The sequence below is a fragment of the Pinus tabuliformis genome, chromosome 7 (assembly GCF_031772625.1).
Source record: "Pinus tabuliformis cultivar Carrire ecotype Pingquan chromosome 7, CPIR1, whole genome shotgun sequence".
NCBI lineage: Eukaryota > Viridiplantae > Streptophyta > Pinopsida > Pinales > Pinaceae > Pinus > Pinus tabuliformis.
In genome coordinates this window covers 272677141-272693966 of record NC_142293.1, presented here as the reverse complement: position 1 = coordinate 272693966, position 16826 = coordinate 272677141, and the positions used below count along the sequence as shown (strand labels likewise).

The window sequence follows — 16826 nt, the reverse complement described above, 5'->3', positions numbered from 1 at the left end:
AGAACTTGAACAAGGACTTGACTTGACCCCTCCCGACCAGGACAGACATTTCGTCAAACACACGGTAAACATGCAACCTACAGGTGATGAATGCATATCTGAACATACAGATTTGAAACTTATCTGAGGTTTAACAAGAAGGACCAATGTCTTCTCACAATAGTTGTCATAACACCAATTAGGTCATTCATTCATTAACCAGACATTCATTAATTAAAATGTGATAAGAGCCATATTTAAATCTGTCATATAACCATGCTTATAACCAGAATATAACCAGGTAGATAATAATGATAGAACAATCATTAAAGCCACATAATACAAGTACAATTACTCATCAAGGACAAGAGAAACTTAGCTCTTATTAACCATATGCAAAATCCAACCAAGTCAAAGACTTCCACGTACCACCTGACCATAGATTGGGTTGAACCGAATCTTTGTTTCAGCCAATCACCCCCGTGCCATATTCCAAGCATGAATGTGGGATCTCATGGGATAAACTAATCCATAAACAACCAAGGTGTTGACACCTAATCTTTGGGATTATGAAATTCATGTAAATAACGTAAATAGAAAATAAGGAGATTAGGAATATGAAGAGACACTGGGAGGTGAAGCCCGAGACTCTCTTCCTCCATGTACATATCCATGAGCAATCCTAATGCAAAAACACAATTCGCATTGTGGAGTTACCTCCTTCCCTGACATGGTATCAGAGCCAACTTCATTTTAGCTTCCCTCTGCCCTTGTAACTCCCTCCTATCCTGCCTATTTTGTAGAACTGACACCTCTTCTTGTAGCGCTAATTTGTAGCCTTACTAATTCTGTGGATTTTGTGGATTCTCCTCTCGGCTCACTAGTTAATACTCAGAACTAGAGCATTGTATATGTTATATAATTCATGGCGTTGGTTGAACACGCAACTCGAGCCCCTCGCTCTCCCCACTATGCATCTCTTCGACTCCCATACTCTTGTTATTACACGGTGGTAATATCATTCCACAGCCCTGTATATCACTTCCCTCGACTGATAATATCGCAGCCCCAGTGGTTTCTCACGTTCATACCACAATCGATTGCTCTCACACAGTTTCGTTGCACCGACCCCTGTAATGCCCCTCCACCCATTGCACAGTTTATACACCCACAGCATACCTCTCTACACCCTCAACTCCTCTCACTAGACTCGTCGACTCCATACCCACAGTCGACAGTCGGCTCCGCTTTTTTTACACAGTCGACCTCAGCCCTTGGGCCCTCAACTGTGCTCCTCACACCGACTCCTAGTTACTCTAATCTCTCGCACACCAGACTGTTAACATCCCTCAACCTCGGTTCCAGTTCGACTCCCACCGGTCCCCTCACACCCCTCCCCACTGCGCAGCCACTCCTCCATACCACCATGGCTCCCATCGTATCCTCCTCAGCACAGTCGGTTACTCACCTAGCCCGATTCCCCTCCTATACCATCGACTCCAAATTAAATTAATACCGCCCTCCATATGGTATATGTATGTGGTATATGGTATATGTATCCATACGTTGACCCTCCCCATATAATACCCTTCCCATATACCCCCTACCCCAATTATACCTCTGTCATATATGTAAAGTGCAATTTTTACACCAGAAGTACAATTTTTTTTGTAGTATACATTTTTAAATGCATTCATTAATATGTATTGTTGTAGTTCACTCTGGGAAAGAGAAATATCTTGAATGGTCGCGGAAAATAAAATACACTCTCATTTTCAATGAGTTGTGGAAAGGAGTTTGTGTAGGAGAAATGATAATGAACCTGTAAAGCTCACCTCAGATAAGGAGATCACCATTTGGGAAAATAAGAACAGCAAGGCCTATACCTTGATTGTAGCATCTGTAAATGAAGAGGTGAGTCACCATATTTCACCATTTTCAAATGCTTTTGAAGCCTTACAGAAGTTGAAGGAACTCTATGACTCACACTCTAAACTTGAAGTTGTCCAATTGATGATTAAATTGTTCAGTCTTGAATTGAAAAATGATGACCCTCTTGCTTTAGCATCAGAAGTAAGATCTATTATGCATGATATCAAAACCACCAATGTTCAAATAGACATTCCTCTCATAGCTTATGTCAAGGCACTATATCCCACTTATTCAAATTATCTTGTCATTGCAACCAAGGGGAAACCTCAAGGAGATTACCTTTGACTCCCTTGAGAAAAAGTTTGTTGAGAGAGAGAAGGCTTTTGGGAAGAAGACAGCTCCTCAGTCTTCTGAAGAAGTTGTGTGTCTTGCACATAGAGAGAAGAATCATGCTCAAGATTCTTCTAGAGGAAGAGGTGGCCGAAGAGGAAGAGGAAGAAGAAATTTTAGAGGCAAAGGGGCAGAAAGTTTCAAGGAGAATAGTTTGATCCTCATTGCATACGTTGCAATAGAGATGGACATGATGCATCCACATGTAAGTTGCCTTGGGACAAAATTGAGCAGGAAAGAAATGAAGCCAAAGTTAAAACTCATGACAATGAGAAAGGTAAACCACCTGAATTTGCTGATTATGTTGTGGCACAGTATAATATTGGAGTAACTAAAGACTTGTTTAATGCTTCACTTTCTTCTTGGAAAAATGATTGGTTGCTTGATTCAGGAGCAACTTGCCACATGACCTTTAGAAGAGATTTTTTTGAAGAATTTACTGACAATGTTGATGGAGCAGTATACTTTACAAACAAATCAAAACTCAAGCCATCAAGGCTTGGCACGATCAGGCTCAAATTGCCTAGTCTTCCAGACTTTCTTCTACATGATGTTCTATACCTCCAAGAGTTGAGGAGAAACTTCTTGTCCTTGGTCCACATCCGCCAGCAAGGACACTCCATTCATATGTTTGATGGTAAGGTTGAGGTCAAAAAAGCATCAGATCGCTCACTTGTCATAACTGGGATAGAAGAAGAAAGACTTCTGAAGTTGCAAGGTACCTTTGCTCATGCACAAAAATTCTCATATAGTTCTCATTATGATGAAGATACATTTCCATCAAGTCTTTTATGGCATGCTAGATTTGGAAACTTGAATTATGACAGCCTTCGTACGTTGAAGAAAAGTGGTGTTACTGGTTTGCCTACAATTCCTAGGAACTTAAGCAATGTGATGCTTGTATTCTAGGAAAGCATCGCAAACGATCTTTTCATGATTCTCATTCCAAAGCACATAGAAAACTTGAACTTATCCATTCAGATTTATGTGGTCCAATGCATGTTCCTTCTACAAACAAAAATAAATTTATGATGACTTTTATTGATGACTACACCAAAATGTGTTGGATAACTTGGATTTATTTATTGAAGAACAAATCTGATGTTTTTCAAACATTCAAGAACTTTCATGCATGGATTGAAAATGATGCACAATCTCATATTAGCTCTATTCGCACTAACAATGGAGAAGAATACACTTCAAATGAATTTGAAAACTATCTTTGCCGGCATGGGATCAAACATCAAACAATTGTGCCTTATAATCCCCAATAGAATGGAGTAGCTGAAAGAATGAACAGGACAATCTTAAATATGGTACATTCCATGATGTTTTTCAAGAATGTAAAATTGATGTTTTGGGCTGATGTAGTTCTATGTGTTGTATATGTAAAGAATAGGTGTCCATCTAATGCTATTAGAAACAAGACTCCTTATGAAATGTGGTATGGCCACATTCATTCGGTAAAGCATCTCAGGGTCTTTAGTTCCACCTATTATGCCTTGATACCTAAGGAACAAAGGACAAACTTGGTGCAAGGAGTCATAAGTGTATCTTCTTGGGGTATTCAAATACCTCCAAAGCATATCATCTCTATGATGAAGTTAATACGAAATTTGTTGTATCTAGAGATGTGATCTTTCTTGAATCTTCCAAGGTTGACAATGTTGTTGAGCAGCGACTCGATCGCTTGGATAGATTCAGACACACAAAGTCGTTTCAAGAATTTGACAATTAGATTCCACATCTTGAAGGGGGAATTCCTATTCTAGATCCATCTGTGGAATCTTCTTTTGAAGCACTCTCTCCCCCACGTGAAGCTCCAACCACTGATGATATTTTGAGTGATGTGATTAACAGAATTGGGAGACTCAATCTTGATTCAGTCCCAACTCAGTCAACTGAGCAGCCTAGGCCATCTCATAAAGGTCCTCCAAAATGGCTGACAAAGACACTTGAAAGTGTTCATCCTGATGAGGTTGGAAAGACAGGAACAAGAAATTCAACCAGGCAAAATGGTGGTGATGTAGACGATTCTAATTCCCCTGTTGATATGGATGTTTCTTATGATTGTGAATTGAATCTATCTTCAGATTTTGAACCAACTTCCTTTAAAGAAGTCGCTTCTCATGATGAATGGAAAGAAGTAATGCAAAAGGAGTATGATACCTTGATAAAGAATGGCACTTGGAAGTTGGTTGATCCGCCATTGGGAACCAAACCAATTGGCTGTAAGTGGGTCTACAAGAACAAGTATAAAGTTGATGGCTCATTTGACAAGCACAAAGCCAGGCTTGTGGCAAAAGGTTTTGCACAGGAGGAAGGGGTCGACTATGAGGAGACTTTTTCCCCCACAACAAAATGGGTTACCATCCAGACACTCTTTGCCTTAGCAGCTTAGAATGGTTGGAAAGTCCATCAAATGGATGTAAAAATTGCTTTCTTGAATGGAGATCTGAAAGATAATGTTTTTATGTCCCAGCCAGAAGGATATGTTGTGAAGGGCTAGTAACACAAAGTATGCAAGCTTGTGAATTCCTTGTATGGCCTCAAGCAAGCACCACGAGCCTAGTATGAAAAGTTAACTGAGCATCTTCTGAAACTCAACTTCAAACATTATGATCTTGATGATGTAACTTTGTTTGTCAATAAAGTTGGCAAAACAGTTGTATATCTTGTGGTGTATGTAGATGATCTTTTGATGACATGGAACAATGAAAGCTACATTTCATCCATAAAGAAGGAATTGAGGAAAGGTTTTGAAATGATTGACTTGGGCTATGTTCACTACTATCTTGGTATTGAAGTAACTCAACATCTGAAGTTTATATTCCTCTCTCAGAAGTACAATGGAGATCTCTTGAATAGGTTTGGCATGACTGAGTGCAATCCTTTGACTACTCTAATGGAACAGAACTTGAAGCTCACATCCATTGAAGGAAAAGAATATGAGGATGCAACAAAGTATAGACAACTTGTAAGAACTCTCAACTACCTGACTACTACCAGACCGGACATTTCATTTGATGTTGGAATCCTCTCCAGGTTTATGCAAAAGACTTGTGAGGGACATTGGTCTGTTGCAAAAAGAGTTATAAAGTACGTGAAGGGAACTCAAGTATACACAGGTGGGTGACTTTAACTTGATTGGATACTTTGATTCAGACTTCGATGGAGACAAAGAAACCGGGGTATCTACTTCAGGTTATGCTATGAATCTTGAATCAGGAGTTGTCTCTTGGAGATCACACAAACAATCAATTCCAACAGACGCCACAATTGAGGCGGAATATGTGGCAACAGTTGAAGAAACAAAGGAAATTGTGTGGCTCAAGAAAATTCTGGAAGATTTGCAGGAGAAACAAATGCATTCAACTCCTCTCATGATTGACAACACTTCTGCAATAAAGTTAGCCAAGAACCCAAAGTTCCATGATCGAATGAAACACATCAATACAAAATACCATCTGATTCAACATCATGTTGAGGCCAAGACAATCCATCTACGCCATTGTTCCACAAATGAGCAGATTGCAAACATCTTCACCAAAGCGCTTGGAAGAGAAAAGTTCAAAATATTTAGAATGATGCTTGGACTCACCAACATCCCTTCATATTAAGGGGGGGAATGTTGACACCTAATCTTTGGGATTAGGAAATTCATGTAAATAATGTAAATAGAAAATAAGGAGATTAGGAATATGAAGAGACACTGGGAGGTGAAGCCCAAGAGTCTCTCCCTCCATGTATATATCCATGAGCAATCTTAATGCAAAAACACAATTCGCATTGTGGAGTTACCTCCTGGCCTGACACAAGGGAATCCAGAGGTTAAACCACCTTCACCCTCACACTACTGTGATCTCACCTAAACCGGTCCCGAGATCACAAAACCAAACCAATCTTGGATGTCTCAGAATTCCTTCACCATCCTTTGTGGAATTTTCCTGTCTCCACCCACCTGCTGAAGGCTTCCCAAAGAAAAACATCTCCACCCACAACCCTTGGGATTTTCCTGAAACCACCTCACTTGGATCCAAAATTTTCAACAATCCAAAGTTCAAACAAGAATGAATCCCATCACACCATGGCTATCCGGAAATGGAAGGCAAAGCTAAAACCATTGTTGAAAACCGGCAAAACCCATGCCAATGACAACAAAGAAACCAAATACACACATGCATATACCATGCATTCCAAAACCACCTAGGAAATCATACATGCAACATGTTACCTGCAAGTATTCCCACTGAAGCTGCTTGATCCAACCTTTCCTTGCTTGATCCTTGTTTTTCTTTCCTTTCCTTGTTCGTCCTTCGCTTGCTTGTTTTCCTTCTCCTCTTGGTGCTCTTCTCCTCTTTGAGACTAATTCCAAAATAAAGTTGACAAAAGGCCCCAAACTGATGTTTTGATGTATTTTTATTATTGATGTCTCTAATTTCTTCATTTTTCCTCTATTTTCCTTCAATTTCCTCCTCACATGCAACACATGACCTTTCACCTCTCTTTTCTCATATTTTCCTTTATTTTCATAAACAAAATAATAAAAATGTCTCTTTTCCTTTTCAAAGCCTTTGCCATTGTCTTTGCCAATTCCCCTTTAGCCATAATACACAAATGATGCCCACTAGGATATTTTGCCCAACATTTAGTTTGGAATAAGTGTCCCATGACGTTGATCTTATTTTGCCTTAATTAACTTTATTACGTGAACTTTTAATCTGAGGTTGTTACAGCCTCCAATATTGGCAAGAAGTTAAGAAAATTCCTCAATAGCTCAAAAAATCAACCAATGTTGCAAATATTGTCTGATGAATACATTGCAGAGGGTCCAAAAAGAAGCTTACTGGAACTATCAGGGAAACTTAAAAGGTACAAAAGACAGATTTTATAAGCAACATGTCACAACCTAGCCAATATTTTTTATCAACTCATGACATTTTGACCATATATCACAATATTTTCAAAATACCACAATACTTTTATACCCAACATTGCAATCACCTAATAGTATGTGGAGGGTTAAAAACTCAAATATATCACAATATATCGATGATATTTGCAACAATGTGATAAGCAATGGCATTATTCTCTCTTTTTGCTAAAGCAAGAGTGTTTTCTTCTCATTCATTAATTCAAAAATTACAAATATATGTTACAAACCACGGCACTGAGGCCTACAAGATCAACCAGGCCCCTCCAAGCTTCGAACACTGGGCCTAGGGCCCACAAAACTATGCAACCACTGACGACCATAGGATCTGAATCTAAAGATCACACAGTTGAGGGGCAAAATCAGGAACTCAACTAGCACACCTTTTATCAAACACAACGGGCCCGAAAAGGTACCAAAACCATCTTAATAGTCCATTTGGGTCCGCCCAGGGAAATAACTCCCGAGCACTTTTACCACCCGAAACCCATGAGAAGTGGGCGAGACCCCACCAAGATCGCGATGAGCTCGGAGGATAACACCGCCAAATAGCTCGATGAACCATGTCCGTAGATCTTCACAAGCAGGATCCAACGATTGAGGAGAATATCGGGCGGAGAAGAAGCACGAGGAAAACCCGCCCGATGTGGGTGGTTTTGTCTCTCCTCCCGCCGCCACATGTTGATTGGTCAGTGGCATCGGGGGCAAAACTTAAAATACCGCTTAGGGGATCGAGGACGCCCAAAAACCACTAAACTGCTAAAACTCTGTTTTCCTCGAAAAAGCATACCACTCTTTCTCCGCTTCATGCCGCCATCTGGAAGACCCAAACGCGTTGACTCTAAGGTCTGCTGCTTGTTGAACCCTTATCCTCCATCAACTTAATTTCCAAATTGTTGCTTATCCTTCATACTATGATAATGTTCCCTGTCTATGCTTGCCAGAATGTGGCAGTCCTCACACAGTTTCCCTGCGGGTGCTAACTCCCACCTACATTTACTATTATCTTTTTTACAGAGGATCCCCTCATTCGCCAACCAATCCGCTAATTTGTTGGCATTTCTGCACCCATGAACAAAACTTAGGGTTCTCAGGGTTCTTAGATGTGATTGAATACGATGATAGACCTACAAAAGTCTCCAGTTGTTTGAGACTTTTTCTGGTGCTGAGCCATTTACTATTTTTTAACAGAATTAATTGTTAATGCAAAATCTGCCTCTATGATTGTGTTATGCATATTAAGATCCATCAGTATCTCTAAGCAATGCTCTATGGCCATTAGTTCTGCCATATTGTTGGTAGCATTCCCTAAATGACAATGAAAGATGATTTTTATATTTCCCTTGTCATCTCTTATAACTCCACCATAACCCGCAACCCCCGGGTTTCCTTTTGAGGCTCCATCTATATTGAATTTCAAAAAGCCAGGGGGGGTGGTTGCCAGTAAGCCTTCCCCACTGAAGAGTGTGTTGCAATCCTGTTTGTGCCCTGGGGAACAAGCTTCTGGAGGCCCAAAAGCAAAAGAATGCGAGCCTCCTGGTGAGAAGGAGGATTCTCGGGAGGTTGCTTCTGAAGGGTATTTACAGTTTCTTTGAGCTGTCTTAAGAGCTGAGCTATGATGCTTTGGGTTGAGCCAGATTTATCATTGAAAATTCTGTTGTTGCGTTCTTTCCAGACATTCCAGATCAAAAAGCCTGGAATCAGAGTCCAGGCTATGTTGACTGTCTCATTTTCAGATAGGTTTTTCCTCCAATTCTTTAAAGTTTTAAAGATGTCGTTTTCATCCCTATCAGTTTGCCTGAAGATTGAGGCAACCCAGTTCCATAAAGTTGAGGTAAATGTGCAGAGGTTGAGAAGGTGATCCATCGTTTCTTCATGAAGACCACATAACTGGCATCTAGATGGTCCAGCAAAACCTTTCTTTCTAAGATTTTCCCAAGTCAGAATCTTTTTGTGTTGTACCATCCACACAAACAGTTTGATTTTCATCCAATGAGGGTTCTGCCATAGGTCCTTCCATATTTTGTCAGGGTTTGGAAGGTTATGTCCAGTGGCAATTCCTTTGGCTTCTTTGAGGTTAAAGTTGCCCTCACTATTTCTTCCCCATCTTAGTTGGTCTATGGAAGTTGAGATCAAAATTTTTCTCTTTTCCAGGATCGCTGCAAGAGCTTCAACCTGGGCCTTCAAAGGGGTCTCTTCACTGTAAACTGGTACCTTCCATGTTCTCCATTTACCATTGTTCCTTGTTTGATCCCAATAGTCATTGACCTTTTGTAGCCCTTTGTTGACAGTATCTTCTTTGAGAATGTCCAGTCCTTCTTTGCATAGGTTAGGTTCCTGCTGCCAGTTATCCTCCCAAAACCAGGCTAAGTTCCCATTTCCAATCTCCCAGAAACTATGTTTCTGAACTAAGGCTCTGTTCTCCCAAGCATTGTTCCAAATATGGGAGCCCCTGATGTGTCCTGTCATTCGAATATGGTCCCTTTCCTGCCAGTCCTTTGCATATTTCTGTTTCCAGAGCTTGGCCCATGGATTTCTCATTTCCTTTAGTCATCTCCACCAAATTTTTGCCCCCAAAACTTTGTTGAGAGTTTCCAGGTCATGGAGACCCAAACCCCCATGAGTTTTGGGTTTGCAAAGCTTGTCCCAGGCTACCAGAGCCCATTTCATTTTTTCTTCCCCTTTTCCCCAAAGAAAATCTCTTTGAATATTCCCGATTTGTTGTAAAACTCCTATTGGGACAGGAAGAGCCGAAAACATGTAGATTGGAATGGTTTGCAGGACCCCCTTAGTGAGAACTAGCCTGCCTGCTAAATTCAAAGATCTACTTGTCCATTTACTGACTTTGTCCTTCAGTTTATTAGTCACTAGCTCCCAAACTTCCTTGCTCAAAGGTTTGTCAGTGAGAGGTATTCCCAGATATTTGGAGGGAAGATGGTCTCTCTAAAAGCCGAGAATTCTGGAGAGATTTCTTTGAATAGCAATATTAGTGTTGAAAAAGAAAACTTTTGATTTTGTGAGGCTTACCTCTATGCCAGCAACCATAGCAAAATCATGCAGAATTTGTTTGAAAGCTTTGGCTTCTTTGACCGTGGGTGTGCCCTGCAGCATGGTGTCATCTACAAATTGTTGATGAGTCAATGAGTCTCCGTCCTGGGTTAGCTTGAGACCCTGGATTCTTCCTTCCACCTTGGCTGAATTGATCGCTTTGCCTAATCCTTCCATCATAAGGATAAAGAGAAAGGGGGAGAGTGGATCTCCTTGTCTGAGACCTCTCGAAGGCCGAAAGGATCTGGATGGAGAGCCATTGAGAAGGATTGAAAAGCTAGCAGAGGTAACCAGAGCCATAACCCATCTTATCCAATTATGGTCGAAGCCATATGCTTTTAGTACTTCCCTGATGTATGACCAGCTTAGCTTATCATAAGCTTTCGCTAGGTCAAGTTGTATGATCATACCTGCTTGCTTATTATTCTTGAGAGAGTGCACCACTTCGTGAGCTTGAATGATGTTATTGAGAATTTGCCTTCCTTCCACATATCCAGTTTGCTCCTCAGACACGAGAGTTGGAAGAAGGGGCTTGAGTCTGTTTGCAATTACTTTAGAGATGATTTTGTATACTACATTGCATAAAGCTATGGGCCTGAATCGATCTGGTGTCATAGCTTTTTCCTGCTTAGGAATTAGGGCTATGAAGGAGGCATTTAGCGCTTTTAGAATTGTTTTTGAATTTCTCGAATCCTCCACCACCTCAAGGATGTCATGTTTGACTATTTCCCAACCTGCCTTGAAGAAGTCTACATTGAAACCATCCGGGCCTAGAGCTTTCCCATTATGCATCTCTTTGATTACTTCATTGACCTCCTCTTCCGTCACTGGCCTGTTGAGATTATAATTATCTTCCCTGGTCACCAGTTTTGGAATGTGCTGAGTGAAGCTTTTAATAAATAGAGATCTGTCTAAGATGGGCTCCTCTGCAATGTTTTGAAAATGTTGTACCAGAATGGATTCCATATCTTTGTGCGTGCTCAACTCTTTCCCTTGAGGATCTATGAGTTTTGTAATCTGATTATGAGCTCTATGTTCCATGGTAGATTTGTGAAAAAACCTCGTATTTCTTTCTCCTTCTTTAATCCATTGCACTCTTGATTTCTGTCTCCAGAAGATTTCTTCCTGCTAACATCTATTGTCCCATTCCTGTTGGAGAGAGTCAGCTTGCATTTTCCTATCCTCAGTGAAGCCTTCCATGATGAGAATTTGGTTAATTTTCTGTAATTTTTGTTCCACTTCTCTTTTGGCTTTAAAAATATTGCCAAACTCATTTTTGTTCCATTCTTTAAGTCTGAGCTTGATATGTTTGAGTCTCTGTTGCAGAAGGAACATTTTCGTGCCTTGAATGGGCAAGTCTTCCGTCCACCATTTACCAATATTAGTGATGAAGTCAGGGTGAGTAAGCCAAACATTCTCGAACCTGAAAGGTCTGTTCCTCGAAGTGCCAATAAATGAAGCTTCTAGCTGAACAGGCCAGTGGTCCGATCCAGTGTTGCACGAAGCGCCCCCCCCCCCCCCCGGTTCCAAGCCCCGAAGCGCGTCCCGTACGGAAGCACCTAGGAAGCTTGGCCGAAAGCGCGCTTCCGAATTTCGGCTTTTTTAGACGCTTCCTGGAAATTTGGAAGCGCTGGCGCTTCCGAAGCGCGCTTCGTACGGCGCTTCCCAGACGCTTCCCAGACGCTTCCCAGGCGCTTCCCAGACGCTTCCCAGACGCTTCTGTACGCTTCCAGAAAAGCTTCCGGAAAAGCATTTAGAAAATCGTTTTTTTTTTCAATTTTTTTTTAAATTTTAGGTGAGTTTGCTTGTTGGGGGTGGGTCCACCTTGGGTTAGGGTGACAAATGAAAGCAAAAAAAAATATAAATATAGCAGATGCTCCCTCATGGTAATGTTAAATTCTTAAAGTAAAAGTGACATTCTCCTTTATTTTTCATTTTCATCCTTTTACTTAAATTTTTAACATTACCATGAAATGACTCAGAATGTTTGAGAGTGGTTCCAGCCTCATTGGACTTCATATGGAGAAAATAGAATTTCATATCCTATTCAAAATTCAGCAGACTTAACAGTTTTCAAGTATTCGGGATCAATGGGATTGTGGCATTTCATTAGATTATATCAAGTATGAAGGTATGCGATTAGCATTTAATCAAGAGCACCAAGCCCTATATGTACCCTGGTGTTGGTGGTGTTAATTGTTGAACTCCTTTGTCACGCGGCACGCCCTTAGCAAAAAATTACCTTTCAATCAAGTCAAAATCATCGATCAAACATTTTAAGCTTTTTCTACCATATTTTAAGTCTTGAATTAGGTAGTTTGATCAAAATTGGGCAATGTTGACTAATATCCCTAGACAATCGAGGTAGAGGCAAAGGCTAGAGTCTAGACAAGAGGAGAAGAATCTAGATTCTAGATCATTAATGTACAATGGATGTTATATCTATCTTGATTTATGCAAAAATATGCATGTTTTCATGTCTTCTACAATTAATTTGGTATTTGGGATGTTTGTTTTGAGTATAAATGCAAAAAAATATAAAATATATATATATATAGCAGACGCTTCCGCGGACGCTTCGCTTCCTAGATTTTTGGAAAATGACGCTTCGGCGTCCCCGCTTCCAAAAAACGCTCCCGCTTCGTGCAACATTGGTCCGATCCTCCATAAGGAAAGATAAAAGAATTCAAGTTAAGGCCGGAGAGAAAGAGGTCCTTCGAGATGACGAATCTATCAAGTTTCGAGGCAACTTGGGAAGCTCCTCCCCTCTTATTGTTCCATGTGAAGGTACCATTTACTATTTCCATGTCCACTAGCCTCATGTTGATTAGGAAGTTCTGGATGCAATGGAGGCATTGCAGTCTCTGCCTAGTGTTCTGGTCCCTCCTTTTTTTCTATGAGAGATCTGATCATGTTGAAGTCTCCTCCCAGAATCCAGAGCATTACCAGGTGCCTCTCTCTCAATTCCTCCAGTGAAGTGAGAAGCCTGAGCTTGTCTTCAAGTTTTTGAGGACCATAGACATTTGTGATCATATAGATTTCCTTATCACCCAAAGGTTGGATAACCATTGAGAGGTAGTTCCTGGATGCTTCAGCATCCAGAATTCCAAATTTCTAAGGATTCCAAAGAGTGAGAATCCCACCCGCTGTATTATTGGCTTTGACTTCTAGGTGCTCATATTTAATAAGCCATTTGTTGTGTATCTCCCGGATTTTGTCTATTGAACATTTTGTTTCCTGTATAAACACCATATCTGGGTTTTCTTCTTTTATTCTATTGCTGAGATTTCTTTGTTTTCTTTTACTTCCTAGACCCCTAATATTCCAGGTTGTGAGCTTCATGATGATGGGTTTGTAAATGAGTAACTGGTGAGATCTTTCATCTTGCCTGAGTTGATCATGAGTTTCCCACACTCTGTCAGCAGCTCATTCTGTCTCTTCCTTCCTCTTTTCTTGCCTGGGTTCTTGGTAGAGTGTCCTGATGCTTCCTCCATTGATTTGACCCCTCTATTCTCCTGGCTATCATGGCTCCTTTTGACTCCAGTAGCCTTTGTTTGAGATCTCCAGAGGAAGAGCTGTTGTACTCTGTCAAACTCCTCTTGTGGTAGAGAGTCAATTCCCTTGTTGGTTCCCTGGTGGAGGAACTTTTCTAGATCAAGATTCTCCCTCTCAAGAATCTCCTATAGTTCGTGGTCCTCTATCCCAACTTCACTTGGGGTCATCTCATGGTCCCTGCCAAGTTCCATATTGTTTGGTAGATTCTCCTTTTGTTCGTTGTTTTCATGTATGATTTCCATGCTGTCCTCTTTTTCCTTCTCTGTGGGATTGATCTCTGGTGCATTGTCCTTTCCATTGTTCTCTCCTTCTTCTAAAATCTCGAAACTGTTACGACTTGGTAGCTTGTTCTCACTAGGTTTCTTTTGGTACTTTCTTCCCCCTCCTTTCCCTCTGCCTCCCATCTTGGTGAATCCTTCAGAATCTTTGCTTGTGTTGGTTCTCGGATTATTCTCCATTTTGTTTTGTGGGAAATCTCTAAAGAGGTGCCCATGTTCATGACATTTACGGCATCTGAATGGGACATGTTCATAGTCCACCACCTGTACCCATTCCTCATCATAGACTTCTAGAACAACTTCATCCGGAAGTGCTCCCAATAGATCCATTTCCACACATATGCGGGCGAAGGAGGTATATTTACCTCGCAGAGTTGCCTCTGATATTTTTAGAAAATGCCCTAATTTATTGCCTATAGCTTTTAAGGATTCAGGCAGCCAATAATCTAGAGGTAAGGAGTATAGTCTTATCCATACCGGGACCAATGTGAACGTTTCTCATTCCGGGACAAAGTTTGTCACCCAAGGTCGCATGTATAGGCCTGCAACAGCATAGAAGTAGGGTCCTCCTTCGAACACTCTGTCTTTGTCCTCTAGGTTAGTGAAAACCACTGTGAAGAAACCCTTGGACCCTAGATGTAGATTTATTTCTCCCTTTGGTTTCCAGTTGTTTCTTATTCATGTGTACAGATTCTTCTTTGTAGGCCATATACCCATAAACTTGCATATAACTACGTAAGTCACCATGTGATCTCTGTGCACCTGTAGTGCAGGATCATTCAGGACCACCCAGGGTTTAATGGTTGACTTGGGTTTATAGGGTCCCGTTGCAGATTTGTACTCGTTTCTCTGACTACTGTCTCCTGGTCTCTCCTCCCTCCTGACTGCCCCGTGAGTCTCTTCCTATTCATCGGATTTGCTGCTTTCCGGCTTTTTTGTGTTTGCCTTCTTTTTTTCTGCCTCCGTAGGTTTCCTGAATCCATTCAAACTCGCCTCCTTGCTTCTGCTTGATACTACGTTACTGTAGGAGGGAGTGGAACTCCCTCCTCCTTGCCCCTCCATTGTTACTAGCTCGCTCCTGTTGCTCTCTGTTCTTAACCCTAACTTCGCTCCTCATCTGTTCTTAGGAATGTGCACGTATTACTGCAAACAACCAGCAATGGCATTATTCTCAATACAAGTGTAGACGGTAATTTTTTTTACAACTACTTTGGATTTCCTGATTGTAATTGGGAATAAGATATTAGTAACAAAAGATTTAGAAGTTGTTCTTCCATGACAAGTAATGGAATCATATCTTGGGATAGTGAGATGCAAGATACCATGTCCCTATCCAAACTAAAATGGAATATATAGTTGCATCCCAAGTGACAAAGGAAACTATATAGATCAAAAGGCTTACAAAGATACTATATTTAATTGGAGATCAACATACACCAATTGTGATACAATATGACAGTTAGATGAACATTGAAATTATAAAGAATTCTCAATCACATGTAAGGACCTGGAATATCCCAATTCAGCACCACTTTGTCAGAATACAAGATTGCATATAAAGTAGAATTAAAGATTTGTAACACAAAAACCAAAATAGTTGACCTGATCATTGACGCTTTGCTTCAAGGTAAATTCCCAAACCAAAAATCCCAAAAACATTTTTCATGAATAGATTATTTTAGAGATTGACTAAGTGAGAACATTCGAATATAGCCTTGTCTACAAAACGAATGTAAGTTCTACAACAATATGTTGTGCAGTATTGTGTTCAACAATAGGTTGTGTAGTCTTATGCACAATAATAGGTTGAAAAAATTGCTATGCACAACAGTGAGTAGCAATGCCGTGTAATATGCATTGTGCAATAAATGATGTGCAAGTTGAATTGCACTAGACAACACATTGTAAAGAAAGAATAATTAAGAAAAGAATCTCAAATGGGCATGACTTCTAACATATCATCTTTCCATGTGTTTTGATATTTGCATTAGGTGATGCAATTATGCCTCTCTTTATCTTCAATAATTGAAATATTTACATTCTGCACTTTAATTGTTTTACTGTTATAAATTTAATATTGCTGGTAAGGATCAGATTAAATTGGCCCTAAAGCATAATAAATTGAATTGGAAGCCACTTGCATCTTTCCATGTGTGTTGATATTTGCATTAGGTGATGCAATTATGCCTCTCTTTATCTTCAATAATTGAAATATTTACATTCTGCACTTCTAATTGTTTTACTGTTATAAATTTAATATCGCTGTAAGGATCAGATTAAATTGGCCCTAAAACATAATAAATTGAATTGGAAGCCACTTTCATCTTTCCATGTGTGTTGATATTTGCATTAGGTGATGCAATTATGCCTCTCTTTATCTTCAATAATTGAAATGTTTATATTCTGCAATTGTTTTACTGTTATAAAATTAATATCTCTGGTAAGGGTCAGATTAAATTGGCCATAAAGCAAAATAAATTGAATTGGAAGCCACTAACTTAGGGTAGTATTAAACTTAACTATGGAAAAAACCTCGAAGATGGACCTATTGCTTCCTATGTCAGAAGGAGCAAACATATACTCTTGCAGCGTTTTTTACACCATTGTAAGCCATGTTACCTCCATAGATGTACCAGGCAGGACTTGCACTGAGCCACAAAGTTCGAACAAGACACTTGTTCAAATTTCAAGTTTAGAAGCCTTGCACGACAATTTTTCCCCTTCTAGTTTTCCTCTATGCAATTTCCGTACTCCCATGGGGGAATTGTAAT

General features: G+C 40.2%; 2 protein-coding genes across 2 annotated transcripts in view; one reads left to right on the top strand and one right to left on the bottom strand.

Moving 5' to 3' along the window:
- LOC149246930 (Chaperone DnaJ-domain superfamily protein) overlaps positions 1 to 16826 on the bottom strand; it is a 210024-nt gene that overhangs the window by 17900 nt on the left and 175298 nt on the right. The window lies entirely within an intron of this gene.
- LOC149246931 (uncharacterized) overlaps positions 1 to 16826 on the top strand; it is a 62806-nt gene that overhangs the window by 12936 nt on the left and 33044 nt on the right. Inside the window, exon 2 of the mRNA XM_089457535.1 lies at positions 11549 to 11652. Within this exon, the coding sequence (XP_089313661.1) occupies positions 11549 to 11652 (104 nt within the window). The remainder of the gene's footprint in view (positions 1 to 11548; positions 11653 to 16826) is intronic.